Source organism: Ammospiza nelsoni, chromosome 13 (genome assembly GCF_027579445.1).
Source record: "Ammospiza nelsoni isolate bAmmNel1 chromosome 13, bAmmNel1.pri, whole genome shotgun sequence".
Lineage (NCBI taxonomy): Eukaryota > Metazoa > Chordata > Aves > Passeriformes > Passerellidae > Ammospiza > Ammospiza nelsoni.
The window spans coordinates 12,994,729-13,011,346 of NC_080645.1; the positions used below are offsets into that span (position 1 = coordinate 12,994,729).

A 16,618-nucleotide genomic window follows, 5' to 3' on the forward strand; every position below is an offset into this window, starting at 1 on the left:
CTCTCATTTTTGGGGGCAAATATGCAGAACAGTCAACAGGACCTCCTCTTGGGGTCGTACTCTGAGAGGAATGGCCACTGCCCCTTCCCCTTCCACTCGGGATCATAACTGGAAAGGGTTGGTGTGAGCCAAGAGAAAAGATTTCTGACCTACCCCTGCTTGTTTGCCAGTCGCATCCAGGTAGCTCATTAGTCAGCCTAAAGGGCTTTTCAGCCTGAATCAGCCTTTCAAAAAGCACCAAGAGCTGCTGAATATAAAGCCACAAAAAGGCTTTTGATCTGGATGTTTGTTTTTCTTTAAATGGGTCTGAATCTGAGATGTAACCCACATTCTCCAGAGAGAGAGAAAAATGTGACAGTAAGGTTCTTTCCTGCTGTTATGCTTCAGTGCCCTCCTTCCACTCCAGAGTCAAGAGGCTTAGAGAGCTAATGCACAAGTATCAAAAAGCTGAACCATGACTATCAAAACAGGAGTGGTTTGCAACATACCTGATATTCAGTGCAATTAGGAGCTGAAGCACCCATTAGCAATCAGAAAATGGACAAATTAGTTTGTACCTAGACAAGCTAAAAATGTTACCATTTAAATACTACTATTTAATCTTTTAGGTTTTTCCCCCTACCCTTATTCTTAGGGTTGACTCTTCTCCTTACTCTGGGATTGCAAATTTGTTCAGAGATGTCCAGTGCTATCCTCTCTCAAAAAGACACACCTAATGCCTGTTTAGGCATTAGCCAGGGATGAAAATCCAATGCTCTTAGCCCAACTCAACTCAGACAACAGCAACAGCATCTGGCTTCCAGTTCAATCTTGATCTTGATCATCAATGATAGCTGTCAGACTTCTACAGTTTTATTTCCTCTCACAGAGATTATTCAGTGTCCTTTTGCTACATCCTCCCGCTCATGTTTAAATATTTGTTGTCTTCCTCTAAGAAGCAACAGAGTTTCTAAAGAACAGCAGAATTTTTACAGCTGAGATATTTCATGCAGCTCAATCCACAGGGCATTAATTGTTTCTGATTTCCAAATGAAACACTCTGAATTTTTAAATACCACACATAATGTGAGTGTTCCCAGCAAATCAGACACTACAGGTTCACTTGCTATTTATGCTCCTGTACTTATTCAAGACTTGATCTTCTGCTTGCTGGACTAATGAACAGGTCTTATGGCAAGTGCTTTGTCTTGGCATGGTAATTCCCTTCTGAGTGTATTTAGATTGGCAATTCTAAATACAGGGGCAGGAGATTTCTCACTGTCAAATCCACATGATTTAAAGCAGTGGAGAAGTGGCACAATGAAAGAAAGAGAAGAAGGAATATTTATATTTGTGAAACTTTTGACTGCCATGGTAAACATATGTTCAGGATAAATTTTCAGCAAAGCATGTAAATTAACACTGGGAATTGCTTCCTTGTGTGTCAGGCCAGCCTGGTGTACTTCTACACCAGCCAAGCTCCATTTGAAATCAGATTTGTAGCATCTCGGTTCCCTAATGAAAACAAGCTGAGTTCCTGCACATAGTTTAGCCTTCTGGATGTCTAATTCAGCAGGTGACTGCCATTTTCTATCCAGAATATTCACCTTTCTTCCCCCTGCCCCAGTTATAACATTTTCACAGAACTGGAATGTTCCTTCTGTAAGAATTTAGGTAATTGTTGAATTTTATTTTTTTAACAAATCTGAACAATTCTATGATCTGTCCCTCCTCATTGCCAAAACTGTTCTATTCTCTGCCCATATTCTGCTTAGCATGCCATGACATCTTTCAGATCTGCAAAACTCTGTTTGTTTTGCAGGTGACACATACAAGCAGTTCTTCAATTCCTGCATGCATTGTCTCAAATCCCCTGCAGCAGGAACCACACATTCTTTTATTATTTTTCCCAAACCCACTAAAAGATTTAAATGCATGTTCTCATTTGCTATGACTGTTACAGGTTCTTTTTAAATAATTCTTTCTGGTACAACTGTCCACTAAAGAAAAGGGGAAAAAACAAATCCACAAAAACCCCAAGCATCAAAAATACAAAGATAGCCATTGAAATCACTTTCAATAGCCTTTTCTAAAATGCTACATGTAGCATATGAGTAATATGACAAGAAGTAACCTTAGAGTGGTCACATATCACAAAAGGAAAAAGGAAAACATGTTTAAGTTTGATGATTTAAGGGGGTGGGGGGTGGGAGTGCATAAGGACGAGAGAGAACCACAGCAGACAGAAGTGAGTACTGAGCTGACAATGTCTGAAGGCAGCAAAGGAGGCAAAGTGTCAGCAGATGGCACTCGGGCTGCAGCACAGCCCCACAGCTCGCAGAGATCCCGGCAAACACACAAAATATTCGAGAACTGGAAGACTGAGAGGTGTCTGAGGTCCTGGGCCATTGAGGCAGCCAGGCTGTGGAGCTGCAGGTGGTGTCAGGTCCAGCCACGATGATCTGCCCATGACAAGGGGAGATGATTTCTTCCACTGTGGCTCAGACATCCTTCCCTACCTGGCATGACCCTGTAACTACCAAAAGCTCTGAGGGAAATAAGGGATTGAGCTCCAGATCAGTTTTAAGCATATTTAAGGGTGTAATCAGAGCAGGTTACAGAAGGCATCACTGTCGCCTCTGAACAAGAAAAAATCACAAGGCAGAGCAAGTCTCAGTTCCTGAACTTGGTTCCTAGCATTAAGGGGCTCCCCCAGTCAAACCCTCCCACTCACAAGAGCCAGTGGTGCCCCACTCTGACCAAGTGCCTGGAGCTGTAACCACTGAAAACAGAGGTGGGTACTCTCCTTAGCCGGCAGCTGTGCTGCACCCATAAATCACTGTGTGCAGGTACTGTTAATGTTTGCCTAAACTTTGTTCCCTCCTCACTGCCTGAATTGTGAGGAAAGAAACCATTAGAACTAACCTGCTTATTACCTTCCAAAACATACGTGTTGTTTCTATAAGTAAGCATTATAACCACACTAACTGAGCCAAAAATCTTAAACAAAACTGTTTTAAAAAACCCAAACTTAACTCTCTTCCCTGTCAGGGAATATTACAGCTGCTCACAGCTACTAAGATGGAACATTTCCTTTTCCAGTGCAGATGCTGTTGGCACTACTGGGCTGAACCCAAAATGCCTTCAAAGCTATATCAACAAGGTCCACGAATATTCAGGCACTTGGGAATTTGGGCAGATATCCCAGCAGTGGCAGGACCCAGGGCTGAATCTAAAGGTCTCCCAGCTTTTTGTGTTGGAAACACAACTATTCAGATGGCTTTATGCTCTAATGGGAGCATTGAATACTGTGAAACAAATAAGCAACTAAAATCATTCTCTGTTGATTAAAATAAAGTGGTTTTAGTGTTTTTTTTGTCTTATACAGCCAGTAACAGTGCTGCCCCTCACAGAACTGCACACACTATTGTTCAGCAGCTGCTGCTTATCCATCCCTTTGGATGAGAACGGTTTGCTTTTCCCCCTCGAGAGCAGTAATGCATGGGGACAAAGCTGGCCAGGGGTTGTTTTCTGAAGGGCTCAGGTCACAGACAGCATTTGTTCTCTGTGCCACAGCTCAGGGTGGAGCTGGGAAAGCAGGTGTGACAGCCACAGATGCAGCAGTGTGGGAGGGAAGCAGAAGAGGAGGAGCATGTGGAAGCCGAGTTGCTGCTGCTCCGCTGCTGCTCCAAGCTCCCGGGGCAGCCTCATCCTCTGCTCCTCTGACACAGACTTTCTCTGCCACACCAGCACCAACTGCTAAACCTGGATGTCACCTCTTGGATGACACAAATTCCTCAGCTCTTTTTTTTTGCCAGTCCCTGGAATAAACTGCATGAGAGACAGAGAGAACTCGGAAGAATCATCTGAAGAAAATTACTCCTCAAAGGAAAGACACAGCATTGGAAAAGACAAAAGTTCATCTCTGGCCACCCCATGAAACAACACCTGTCATAAGTCAGGGCTCCAGTGACTGCCCCTTGCCTGGCTCCATGGAGGAGCAGGAATACAGCTTTGTGCTTTCCTTTGGAGCCAACATCAGCAAGTGCAGCCTTGAGACCAACCAAACAGAGGCCCCAATGTGCTGGGCCGGAGTGACCAGGGGCGGCCCGGAGGTGGTGATTGTCCCCGTGCTTTTTGGGTTGATTTTTCTCCTGGGAATGGTGGGAAACACGTTAGTGTTGGTTGTTCTGGGGCGTCTCCGTCCTGGGGGCCGCCCGTCACGCAGCGCCACCAACATCTTCATCCTCAACTTAAGTATTGCAGACTTCTCCTTCCTGCTCTTCTGCGTCCCCTTCCAGGCCACCATCTACTCCCTGCCAGAGTGGATCTTCGGTGCCTTCTTCTGCAAGTGGGTTCACTACTCGGCCATGGCAACGATGCTGGTCAGCATCTTCACCCTGGTGGCCATGTCGGTGGACAGGTACATCGCTGTGGTGCACGCCAAACGCTCGCCCTGCATCCGCAGCAGGCGCAACGCTGCCCTCGGCGTGGCCGCCATCTGGCTGCTGTCCCTCCTCATCGCCATCCCCGTGGCCCAGCACCAGGCCCTCATGAGTGGCCACCAGCAGGCACCCAACAGCTCTTTCTGCTGGGAGCACTGGGCAAACGGCTCCACAGCCAAGCAGATGTACAAGATCACCATCCTGCTGGTGGGATACCTCCTGCCCCTGCTGCTCATCACCTGCTGCTATGCCAAGGTGGGTGCCAGGGATGGGATCAATGCTTAAATGGAGGGAAAGATCCCAGACTCTTGGTGGCTTGTATGTGTACACAGCTACACAGCCAACCCTTTCCATATCCTCTCCTGGTACAGAATACCTTTTTGAGGTGGGGGAAGGGAAGGAAAACAGAGAATGAAATTTCGCCAGCCTACAAAAAGGATTAAAACTACCAAGATGACACCAAGCCTGTCACCCAAACCCCCTAAAGGCTCTTGCTCTTTTTCATATTTTTCATTTTGTTCTTTCTAAATAACAAATGTTTGCTACTGGCAAGAGGAAAACCTGTGAAGGGATAAACAATTCCAGGTTATTGCTGTGCTGTAATCAGGTTTCAAAAAGCTAGATGTTGTTAATTGAGAATTGCGTAGAATGCTCCAACACTCCTTACAACCCTCCCTTTGGAGGGTGACCCACTGCATTTTGTGCTGCCTCCAGGAGTGACAGGACAGCCCCACCAGGGCACAGGACTGGCAGCTGCTCTCTGCCCATGAGCATCATCAGCCTAGGGAATAAATGAAGACAATCTGAGGCTCAATATAAAATTCACAGTCCATCTGAAAACTCCTGTGGATTTCAGCTTAGTGCCAGCTGAGCTCTTGATATATGCTGAACTATTGAAACCCTAGCAGGTTTAATGCTCTTTCTAAACCTTGTTTCTTGAAAGAGAAATTGGAGAGCTTAGAATTCAAAGCCTGAGACATCAAATTCATCTTTGAAGTCATGTTGAAACAATTACTTCAATTTTTTGGTGCTTGTATGAAGAGTTCAAATATTAATACACAAATTTCAATTTCCCGTTCAATATATTGCTCCTTTTTTCCTCCCAAGGTTTTATACCACCTCCATACGAAAGTAAAGAACATTTCCAAGAAGTCAGAGAGATCAAAGAAGAAGGTAAATATCTTTGGTTTGATCTGTATGTTGACTATAATATAATACATATGCCAGGTTTATAAGGTAATCAGCCTGCTCTGTGCTGATTCCAGCTGATTTAGAGCCTTTACAGTTTCTGCCAGTCCTTTTGCCTATAAATCTTAACCAGATTTAACTGTAGGTTGTATTAATTTCTATTGGTTCATTACATTCACTAGCATACACTCAGTTTTGTTTGCAATATACTTATGAGGACCAATTCATAATTGGTCTTCATAATTCTTGCACTTACACTGTCTGTAAGGACAGAATTCAACTGGTATTTGCAATATTATCTCATAACAATAACTGTCCAAGTTATAATACACCACAAACAATATTTATTAGACAGGTATTACTTACCCTTTACCTCTCAGAATGTTTTGAGCATGTTTTCTGTTTCCACTAGGTTCTGATAAGCATTCTTTTCACCACCTTTTCTAAGGCAACACATTATGCAGCAATGAGCTGCTGTGCATTGCCTGCTGCAGGAGCACCACCAAACCTAGATGGAACAGAGACTACCTTGAAGAACAAGGTAGTCCTGATTTTTTCATAAATGCTGATGCTGCAGCAGATAAACTGTGAATTACAATGTCAAAACCAGGAGTACAATTTCTGGATCAATAGTGCAGACTACAAAGAGAAAGCACAGTCAGAGTTTTGTGTGTTTAACAGCTACTATGAGAAAAGGCAACCAAGGTGTGTTGACAATTTTGATAATGTAAAATGCATCAACGTGCTAAGAAGCACTGTCATTCCACATAGAATCATTTCACAAGTTTGAAAAATTGCTTTAGGTCTCAAAATTACCAAAAAATCCCTAAACTGATTGGTTTAAATTTCCCTCCAGAATTTCCTTACTTATGTATGAATGGCACACTACCTATTTTGTTGCTAATTTTTCAGAGAATACTACCAACAGTTGAAAATTACTACTGTTACTTTCCTGTAAAGAAGTTAAGAATTTCATTTATGACAATGTATCTACTTGTGTCATTTTCAGATTTGCTCTATAGAGTTAGATGAAAAAACAGCACTACAGTTTCTTCAATCTCAAGTTTAGTTATTAGATATTGCCAAGAGGATCAATTAAAAAAAATACCCTTTGATTTTAGCAGTTCAAACAAGTTAGTGGTGCAGCACTTTTTCCTCCCTGCCCTTAAGTATTTCCCTGGCCATTATTATGAAACACCCAACAGCAAATCTTGTTCCATATAGCACAGTCAGACCTAGTTAAATAGGTGATCCTTTCAGATAGAAGAAAAATTAAATACATGCCTCTACACACACACATATCATCCTTCACAATGTGTCTTCTTCCAGCCCTGTCTGGGTAGAAATTGTGCATCTAGCCTTCCTGCATGTCAAACATCTTCTTTAGTGTACTTACTTAAAGGGGTTTTTTGTTGCAAACACTATTCAGTATTTCTCAGGGAGACTTCCTTGAGTTGGTTGCAGACACACTCAAGTCTTGTATATTCGTTCAAAACATACTTGAAACACAAGATTGAGAGCCAGTTTCTTAAAGCATATCTTCTTAAGAACACAGATGGCTGTCAGTTCTGTTACTCCAGCTTCCTTCATATGTACTTAGTTGGTCCATTTGTGAAGGTAGTTGTGCTTGGGTTTAATTCATAAACCTCATCAGGGATTAAGTGAAGAGCTTTTGTTTATCTAGCTGATAAATGTTTGACAAATGAATCTTGATCCACATTTGGAAGGTTAATTTAGGACGTACAGAACATTGAGTTTGTTCTGAAATATGTGTGACTTCAGTGGTTAAACCCTGATTGCCTTGAGCTATGAGAGAAAGTGTAGCACAACAACCAAGTCTCCCCACATGAGGTGATAAAATTGTCTGAGTCACATCTGTTAATTCACAGTGTGCATCTTCATCAAACTGATAAGGAAAACAAGATGTCATATTCATAAAAAAGAGGATAGTCTGAAATTATGACCATGCAGTTCCTACTTCATTCCTGTAATTTCAAGAAAACAGAGCATTTGAGCTACATCCTCCCTCTACTCCCAAGAGATTGGGGTGTGGGTTTGCTCTTTTTGGGCTTTCCCCTTTGGGTTTGGTTTGGTTTGTGGGTTTAGAGTTGTTTTGTTTTTAAACAGTAAAATAGCAAATTTAGCAAACAATTTTTTGTTCAAATATCCCAATGCTCATCTGGGCTCCATACATGAGTTAAGGTCTCAAAAGAATCAAATTGCTGACTCAGAGTCCTTGTTGAACAAGATTTTCCAGTGAAACAGTTGCCAACATTACCACTGCAAACAGTTTGCTCTGTCACTCAGCATTTCAGAAGCTATAAGAACTCTCTTCAAGACTGAACACTTAACACAAAACATAGTTTAGAAAGAAAGCAAATGACATAGAGCTCAGGGAATGGTCTTGCCATAAGCAGCATTCCACATGCTGACTGGAAACACACTGCTATTATTCACCATTATAAGCTGCTTCTGAAAAAATAGTTTTACTGGGTAAGATTTTTTTTAAATGTCAAGACTTATTTCAGGATCTTTACCTTTCATTGACCTTGCTGGAGTCTTGGTGTAATACCAGTCCCTCCCCACCCCCAGATCCTATAACACTGATAACAGGCAGAAGAGACATCATTCTTACTCGCATTGTTTGAGCCATAGCACACAGTAAGAAGCATTACTGGGACAAATCCAAGGTAAAGCCACCAGAAAGGTCATAGAGGAGCTGGTATTTTGTCTGCTATTAGTACACCCTGGAAATCTGGAAACAGCATGTGAACCTCAATAAGACAAACATTTACAGAACAAGTGGGACTCTGCTGGATCCAGACCTAAGGTGATTTCTAAAGAGATGACAATGGCATGGCCAAATGAACGGTCCCAGTGTTGTGCAAGCACATGCATGATTTTCCTAGCTGCACTGCTGCAGCAAAGAAAGCAAAATAATGCTGGATTTAAATTACTCTAAATATGTGAAGCATATTACTGGAGTCCAGGTACTTGATACTGTAGCTCAACCTCCCCCTTTAAGGTCACACTGTACCATTAATTTGTATCTATATCTTTAAAAATGAAAAAAAAATTTATAAACATTTTTTATTAAATAAATCAAATCTATGAAAACAGGAAACAAAATGTAATGAACTACAGTATTAGGAATTTGTTTTTCCAAGTAGTCTCTTGCTGGATCCTCTACGCCTTTCTGCCTTTTTGTGACACAGCATGGTTCCTAGTACCTGTTCCTTCCAGCTGTGCTCCCTGCCCTCGCTGGTGTGTGCTGCCTGCTCCCTCCAGCTGTGCTCCCTTCCATCCCTGGTGTGTGCTGCCTGCTCCCTCCAGCTGTGCTCTCTCCAGCTGTGCTCCCTTCCCTCCCTGGTGTGTGTTGCTGCTCCCTCCAGCTGTGCTCCCTCCAGCTGTGCTCCCTTCCCTGGTGTTTGCTGCTGCTCCCAGCAGAGCAGCGCCTGCTGCCCAGGGCCCCCAGAGCTACATGAACAGACAAGTGTGTGATAACTCCGTCTGTTATCACAGTATGGAAACAAAACCCAGCTAAAGTTCAATCAGTGCCAGGGGTTTGGCTATCCACAGTTAAGGGGAATTCTGACACATGCACCTACAGAGTGGCACTGCCACCTCATTTCCTCTCAAGGGGATCTTGTCAATAAGTACCCACTGCTATATGAAGCATCTTCTCTAAACAAAGTCTCCAGGCTTCCTTTCACCAGGATCTGAGACCCAGCTCTTGTCTCCCAGACCACAGTGCAACAAGACATAGCTGGGCTTTCAGTGTGGGTTTTATTTCCTGTACAATGTTTGTAAAGTCACTTTTCCCTTCTCTTTCATTACTGGTGATCTTTCTACTGTCTGTCACTGTCCCATTTGCCACAACATCATACTCAAGGTCTGTTATTTGAAGGTATGTAGAGGCTAAAAGGACAGCCTAAGAAAGCTCTTTCAGCTGGTTTTCAGAACAGACTGTTCATGGGCAGTTTTTAGACCCACTATTGTAAAGTCAGTTACAAACAGATTTTGTTTGAATAGGTCCCGTTTATGAATAATCCAGAGAGCTCTGACAGCTGTCACCCTCTCCAAGTCAGTGTTCAAACACCTGCTGAAAAGAACAAGTTTGTCTTTAGCAGAATCCTACAAATGCCATAGAGGCACATATAGAAAAAAAAAAAAAAAAAAAAAAAAAGAAAAAAAAAAGAAAAAAAAGCCTAAAAGGTTTTGTGCTTGGGTTGTGATCTTTAAGCTTTTAACTTACAGGATGGTTATGTTCAAACTACAGCAACCTTTCAATTTATGCAGACATGAAACTTTGCAAAAATTTCCCTAGCACAAAGTTTGCTGCATCCTGGCTTCACATTCCATTATCAGGAGAATTTGACCTTTAATTCAGATTCCCACTTTGAAATCTTTATATAACTTTGCCATCTACACGTCAATTGTTGGACATGCTCAATTTAAAGTGCTTTTCCATTTGTACCATCTCTGCATTAGAGCAAGGAAGATGTTTAGAATTTTTTGCATGCCTAGGCTGAAATTCTGCATGATGAGCTAAGACTGTGCCTGCAGAAGAGAGACATGGCTGCCTGCTTCCCCATTTAATGCCATACTAGCTGTACAAGTTTGCCAGCCTTGAAAATCAGATGGTGAGATGCTGCAGGATTCTCCTTTGAAGTTTTGGATAATTGTTTTTTGAGGCCAGCCAGCAAGACCACATGCTAAGAAATTCTGTGCACCCCTCTTTGACAATAAAGTGTATTTCAGTTCTGTCACCTCTTTTCTCAGCTACTCAGAGTACAGCAAGTCTGTAATTTGGCTCCAAAGAAAGTTAACAATCCCTGTCTGACAGTGTTGCAAAATGTTTCATAAGAGCCCAGCCCCAGGAACTCTGATCTTACATCTGCCTTAAATAAGATGATTTAATGATGGAAATTAATGCAGACTAAGGTCTAGCAGGGCCCTGTTGTGTTTTACTGGCCTCTGGAGCACACCAGCGTTCCTCAGTGTTTACTCAGTTCTGTATTGTGCATCTTTAAAGAACAAATAACAAGTTTTGCAAACTGAACAATCGGAAATTCTTTTCCAAGTTTAAGAATGTGTCTGGGGATGTGAATTTCACAGCAATTTCGCAAGCTCCCTTGATAGGATAGTAGGAGTTGTGGGACCTTGAGGCCAAAAGCTTCAATTAACAGACCAAATGAGCCACTTCAAGATAACAAATCTTCCTTTTCTATTGGTTAGCTACAACTGAAAGGTGAGCCGCGCCTGCCTGGTGGGTCAGCAAATCAGCTGTTCATTGCTTCCAGAGCTAAGTAAACACAAAGACACACGGAGTTTATTTGGGACACTCCCTGGTGTGCTGCACTTTGAAGGTCATACAAGAGCCTGAGGTAAAAGATACAGAATTCCTTCAAGGTAGATGGGTATTCCTGAACATCTTGGCCAAGAGAGGCAGATGAAAGTTGTGTACTAAACAAATGCTGTGTACTAAACAAATGCTCTGTATGCTAAATGAATTATTTGGCTATTGTCCATGCAAATTGAAGGTTTTCATGTAGACAATGAACGTGTTGTTCAAGGCCTTGGTATTTGAACAACAGAAAATACAGCAAAGGAACATGGAAGATCCTGGGATCCATCGAGCAGAAGAATATAATTCAGAAGTGTCATCCTGCACATCATTTGATTAACAGGAGCCCAGGGCAGCAGGAATTAAGAACATCATTACCAATTAGGAGGTAATAGAAATATCACAATGCTCATACACATTTATGAATAGAAAGTGAATAAATTTCAAGGGCACCAACAGAGGATATTAGTGGCATAATCCCAGAATGAGAGATGTGCAGATGAGCAGCTGGAACAGTGCAAGCGAGCTGCTGGGAAATGAAGAGTCCCTCTTAGCACATAAAGCAAGTAATCAAAATGAGCTGATAACATCTGAAAATATATTTACTTCAGTCCCTCCTCTTCTTCATGGCATTCAGCTGCCATCTCTGGCTCCAAGAAAGAAGACAGAACAATAAAAAAGAATACTGTCAGTGTGGTTTTCAGATCACTGAAGAGTAGAATTAGACTCAAGTGTAATAAAAAAAAGACCAAAGAGCAATGAGAAGTGCTTCAGTAGTAATTAAGAGATGTGTGTGCTCTGAAGTAGAGACAGCTGCTATCCAACATCTAAGTTACTCAAGAATAAGTATGCCATATTCTAAACATTTTGCATTTATCATTAAGCTATGGGCATGTTTCTGGAGATCAGAGTGTGCTTGGGACCTTTCTGTTAGAATTCTATGTGCAAAAATGAAAAGAATGTTTGCAAATCCACCAGGGCAAGTCAGATTTGCCAACAAAGCAAACAAGAACGTGGCACCAGGAGTGAAGGAAGTGGCAGATTTCACTTTGCACGCTGACTCACGGACGGACTCTGAGCAAAGGGATGTTCTCCATTGGTATCCCTGAATGTAAAGCCACAGAAATTCTCTTCCTCAGAGGTTGGTAAGCTCCTCCAGCAGTACAGTGGTATATTGCACTAAGCCACATGTCTTTTCTGGTCACTGACACTTGGTCCCTGCAGTATCTAAAAACAAAAGCTTAAGGCACTGTGGGTCACTACATATTTTCCAAGTCTTCACTACAGTAAATGACAAGTTACAGTGAAGTCTGTCACTCTGTAGTTCACCATAATGAAGTATGGGGCAGTAAAAATGTGCACCAATTGTCTCAAACTTTAAGGAGAAGAATCTACAAGTTAGAGATGAGCATATCAGAATAAAAGATTTGTCAGTAAATGACATAATCAGACATCCTCCCACAAAGCAGTAATAAAGGAAGAGTCATTTTTAATTTGCTAATAAGACAGTGTGGAAGAACTGGGATAGACTTCTTTATGCTTCTTCATTTAGAATTATGGAAGAAGAAAAGGAGGAAAAATAATCTCAGGAACCATATTCAGGAAACAGCAGTTGTCTCACTAATGAAGCCCAGTTTGTCTGCGAGCCAGTACTGTTTAATAAAAACCTAATTGAATGTTCTTTCACATTTCTGTGTGGCTGAGGTACACAGTAGAAATGGATGGTCTGATCAGCTCTGAAAAATGATGTGCACCTGGGCTGTCTCCCACTGGGACTAAATTAGGGAAGTGACAAGCCCTCTACCCCTCTAGACTGTTCTGTCCACTTTATATTTTAATTTTGGGAATGTTTATTAATCTAACATTCAGGTGGTTCTTCCTAAAATATGTAAATCCATGGAATACTTGAAGCATTTGATTCATTAAAGGCAATCTTAATTTTGCCCTTGACAAGATGCCTGACAAGTTGAAGCAAGAAACTTCATTAAAAGCTTATCAAGGACAACAGCTCTAAACACAATTAAATGTTAAAGACTTCATCATCCTCCTGAATGAGGTATCTCACCCAAAATGTTTTTAAATACATTTTCCAATGCTTTTTGAAGGATGAGGGAAGGCTAAAAGCAAGAAATAGCTTGTCCAGGGCCAGGGTAAAAGTAATAAAAGGGTAAAACAGAAAAAGAAATGCTGGAAAGCATAAATGAGAGGCAGATGACCTACAAAGATAACAAATGAATAAGCAAGTAAATTCAACACAATCTGCACATGACAGAAATGGACAGGGGGAAAGGGAGGAATAACAGAAGTTCATTGAATTATCTGACATGCAAAAATATCTCCTTGTCTTCGTCACCATGCTATTGATTCACTGTACAGCTTCAATGCACTTACTTTGCCTGTACAACAAATACACTGTAAGGAATATCCTGGAGATGCTTGAAAGATTTCTAGGAGAAGTAAGAGAGACTGAGGTGGCCAGTAATGGCCATTGTACGCTCTATTATGGACCCACCAAAATTTCAGAGTCAAGCCAGAAGGTTTGCATTAAGTGGGGACAGTTTGATCAACAGTAATGCAGTAAGCATGCAAACTGTCACAGCTCATGGAAGAAGCTCAAACAGTACACAAACTATTTGGATCAGTCCTCCACAGCTGGTCACAGTCTACAGTAACAGTACTTTAAGCTACAGCAAAGTTACCACACTAAAATCCAAACAGTGTTTTGTTTCAGTTTCCTCTGTCTTAACTACATATTCCCTAACTTGAAAAAACTGACAGAAGTTCCATTTCCAAAACCAGTTTCTTGAGTCATGAATCACGTGTGAGTGCTCTAGTATTGTCTGTGTTTTCCATCTGCAAAATCCCAAAAAGCTGGACCCCAGAAACAGCTCTGTGCTATTACATAGCAACTGCAAACCCATTGTGTAATACTCAGCCCTAAGTTAAATGCACGGTTTGTTATTTCACAATAAAAGGGGGGAAAGCTAGGTATATAAGCCTTATTCAAAAGCATATTTCAGTGCTTGTAGCCCCCTAATTTAGGCAGATGGATGCTGTGAAAGGTTGCCTGGGTAACAAGCCTAAGCTACTTAACATTGCTAGAGGGTAAAGTAGCACCATTATTGCTGGTGAAAGCTAATGATGGGACCTGTTTATTAATCATTTCTTTGGTACCCATCATACCACAGTGGGTGAGCCAGACCCCACAAGACCACTAGGTCTGTGTCCTTCAGTGTCATCAACTCCTTATCATTCCAGTCTATTTTTAAGGACATCATCTGCCCCCCAGCATGGTTGGTTTGAGGACACTTGGCAGGGTAGTTTGTTCACTCTTAGGGGAGCTTTGTTAGCTCAGCTGTCTGACAGCATTCTGGTAGGTGAAACAAGGAAGCCCCTGGAGTATGCCAGGTACACAATGAACCTACAGGTTATTGCCTTTCAAAGTTAATAGAACCTTATTTGAGAGACCCATTTGACAGAAATCCCTTTTTTTTACTTGTATTGTAGTCTTGATCTAAAGTAATAACATCTTCCTTAGAGAGGTTAATGGGTTTAACTAAATGTCACCATGATAACCACTGACTAAACAAATTTCTGTTCACTAGAAAATCATCCCTTTTCTAGGAAAGGAACTTTACACTATTCACTTGAAATCATGCAAGGGAATTATTGACAGAAACATTGACCTAGACTAGTAAGGCTGTAAATCTTGAACTGAAATGAAACCTGATTTTAATTTTAATTTTTCTCCATTGCTTTTCTGCTACTTGTACAACAATTTTCCTGAGGGGAAGGATATAATCTGCACATTTGCAAGTTGTTACATTTATTAAAATGACAATATAGAAATGAGAAACATAAATACCAAAGATAAAAAGCAGATTCTGCAGAGAACAAAGTGGGGCAAGAGGAGGGAAGTCACAGCTGTGCATATGCTACAGAACCCCAAAACTGAGGGTTTAAATACAAAACAATTGCTCACCTTGCATTACCATTTTTATTTTTGAAATTTCTTTAAGTCAGGTAGACTTAGCCCTACAAAAATATCAGGAAAGGATCTTAGGGCCCCCAAGTCAGTAATCTCTGAGACTTGCCAGGCATTCCCTGGGTGTTCTAGAAGCAGAAAGTAAGAGAAAAGCAACACTACCAGCTTTCCTAAACTTGGAAAGTGCAGTCCTGCTCCCACAGGCCTCAGGGTCTTACAGAAAGAAAGTTGAAGTGAGTTACAGCTTAATTTTATTTACAGTCACTGTTTACCTTCATTTTGTATGGAGATTTCAAAGACCACTGTTTTCAGGAAAATTATACCTCAGGTCAAGCTTTGGAACTTACAAATGACAGACTGTGTCAGATGCTGGCCAGCTAAGCGGGGAGCAGGCTCTGCAGGGACACACCTCCAACCCAGGCAGCACAGGCTGGGATCTCACAGGCACAGGGAGCCTCCCTCAGGTCATCACCCAGCTGGGAATATGTCAATGAGCACTGTGTATTTAAAACAAAAAAATCCTCTATGCATTGGTTTTCTGAGTTTCTTCTGTAATAGGGAAGATACTGGAAAAACCTTTCACCTCAGGCCAGCCTTTGTTACTCCTCTCAGTGGCATGCTTACTTGGAAGTAGTTTTCCCCTGCAGTTATTTTCCATAGCCTCAGTGTTCCTCACCCTCTAAGTGTTAGGAACTATTATTTCCACTCTTCCTTGTAACACACTGCTGCAGCTTTGAACTGTCTGAAGTTTTATGGGCACTACCTCAAGTGTCTACAGTTATTTGCTTGAGCTAAAACAAATCAATCCAAGTTTATCAGAGTTTTTAGCATCCTTTTTCATACTGTCACGATTTGCCCACCTGGCAGTTGTCAGTGTTGCCTGACAGGAAAGCAAACCCACTCATCCCACAGGCTCGCTTGCTTACCGTGACCATTTAATACACGATCTTCTCTTCTCCAGACGGCACAGACGGTGCTCCTGGTGGTTGCTGTGTTCCTGCTCTCCTGGCTGCCACACCACATCATCACCATGTGGGCAGAGTTTGGGCACTTTCCCCTGAACAACATCTCCTTCACCTTCCGCATCATCTCTCACTGCCTGGCCTACGGGAACTCCTGCATCAACCCCATCCTTTACGCTTTCCTCTCGGAGAATTTCCACAAGGCCTGCCGCCAAGTCTTCACCTGCAAGCTCCTCCTGCGGCCCGTGGCCGCTGAGAAACCGGCCAGAGTGCGCATGGAGAACTTCTCCACCACCCACTCCACCACAAACGTGTAAGCTGGGCTCACAAATACCTTTCAGGAGGAAGAGGAGGGAAGAGGGTTCTGTGTGGGGAGAACATGCATGCAGGTGCACTCCAGGGACCGGTGGAGTCTGCAAAAGTGTGCACTTTGTCAGGCTACTGGAGTGGTAGGAGACATATTTCCCTCTCACTGTGATGACATGTGACAGAGCCTTGTACCTTGCTAGACACTGGGCTAAGTGCAACAGAATTATCTGAATGCCCATAAGATAGAGCCCAAATGAAGTTGAGTTATAACCATAGGACCTAAAGTAAGATTTACACAGAAAGCAGAATGTGTACAGACAAGAAGAGAACAGTTAATTACATCTGTAGACAATCATTGAGATGTGAACAATGAGTGATGCAACATTCAGAGAGCAGTTTGGGA

At 42.1% G+C, this 16,618-nt stretch overlaps 1 protein-coding gene across 1 annotated transcript; it reads left to right on the forward strand.

The window, feature by feature from the left end:
- The first annotated feature begins 3,971 nt into the window (after positions 1 to 3,971).
- Positions 3,972 to 16,223, forward strand: LOC132079210 (galanin receptor type 1-like). The gene is made up of 3 exons (XM_059481693.1): positions 3,972 to 4,679; positions 5,532 to 5,597; positions 15,906 to 16,223. The coding sequence occupies exons 1-3, from the start codon at positions 3,972 to 3,974 to the stop codon at positions 16,221 to 16,223; spliced, it is 1,092 nt and encodes a 363-aa protein (XP_059337676.1).
- The last annotated feature ends 395 nt before the right edge of the window (positions 16,224 to 16,618 follow it).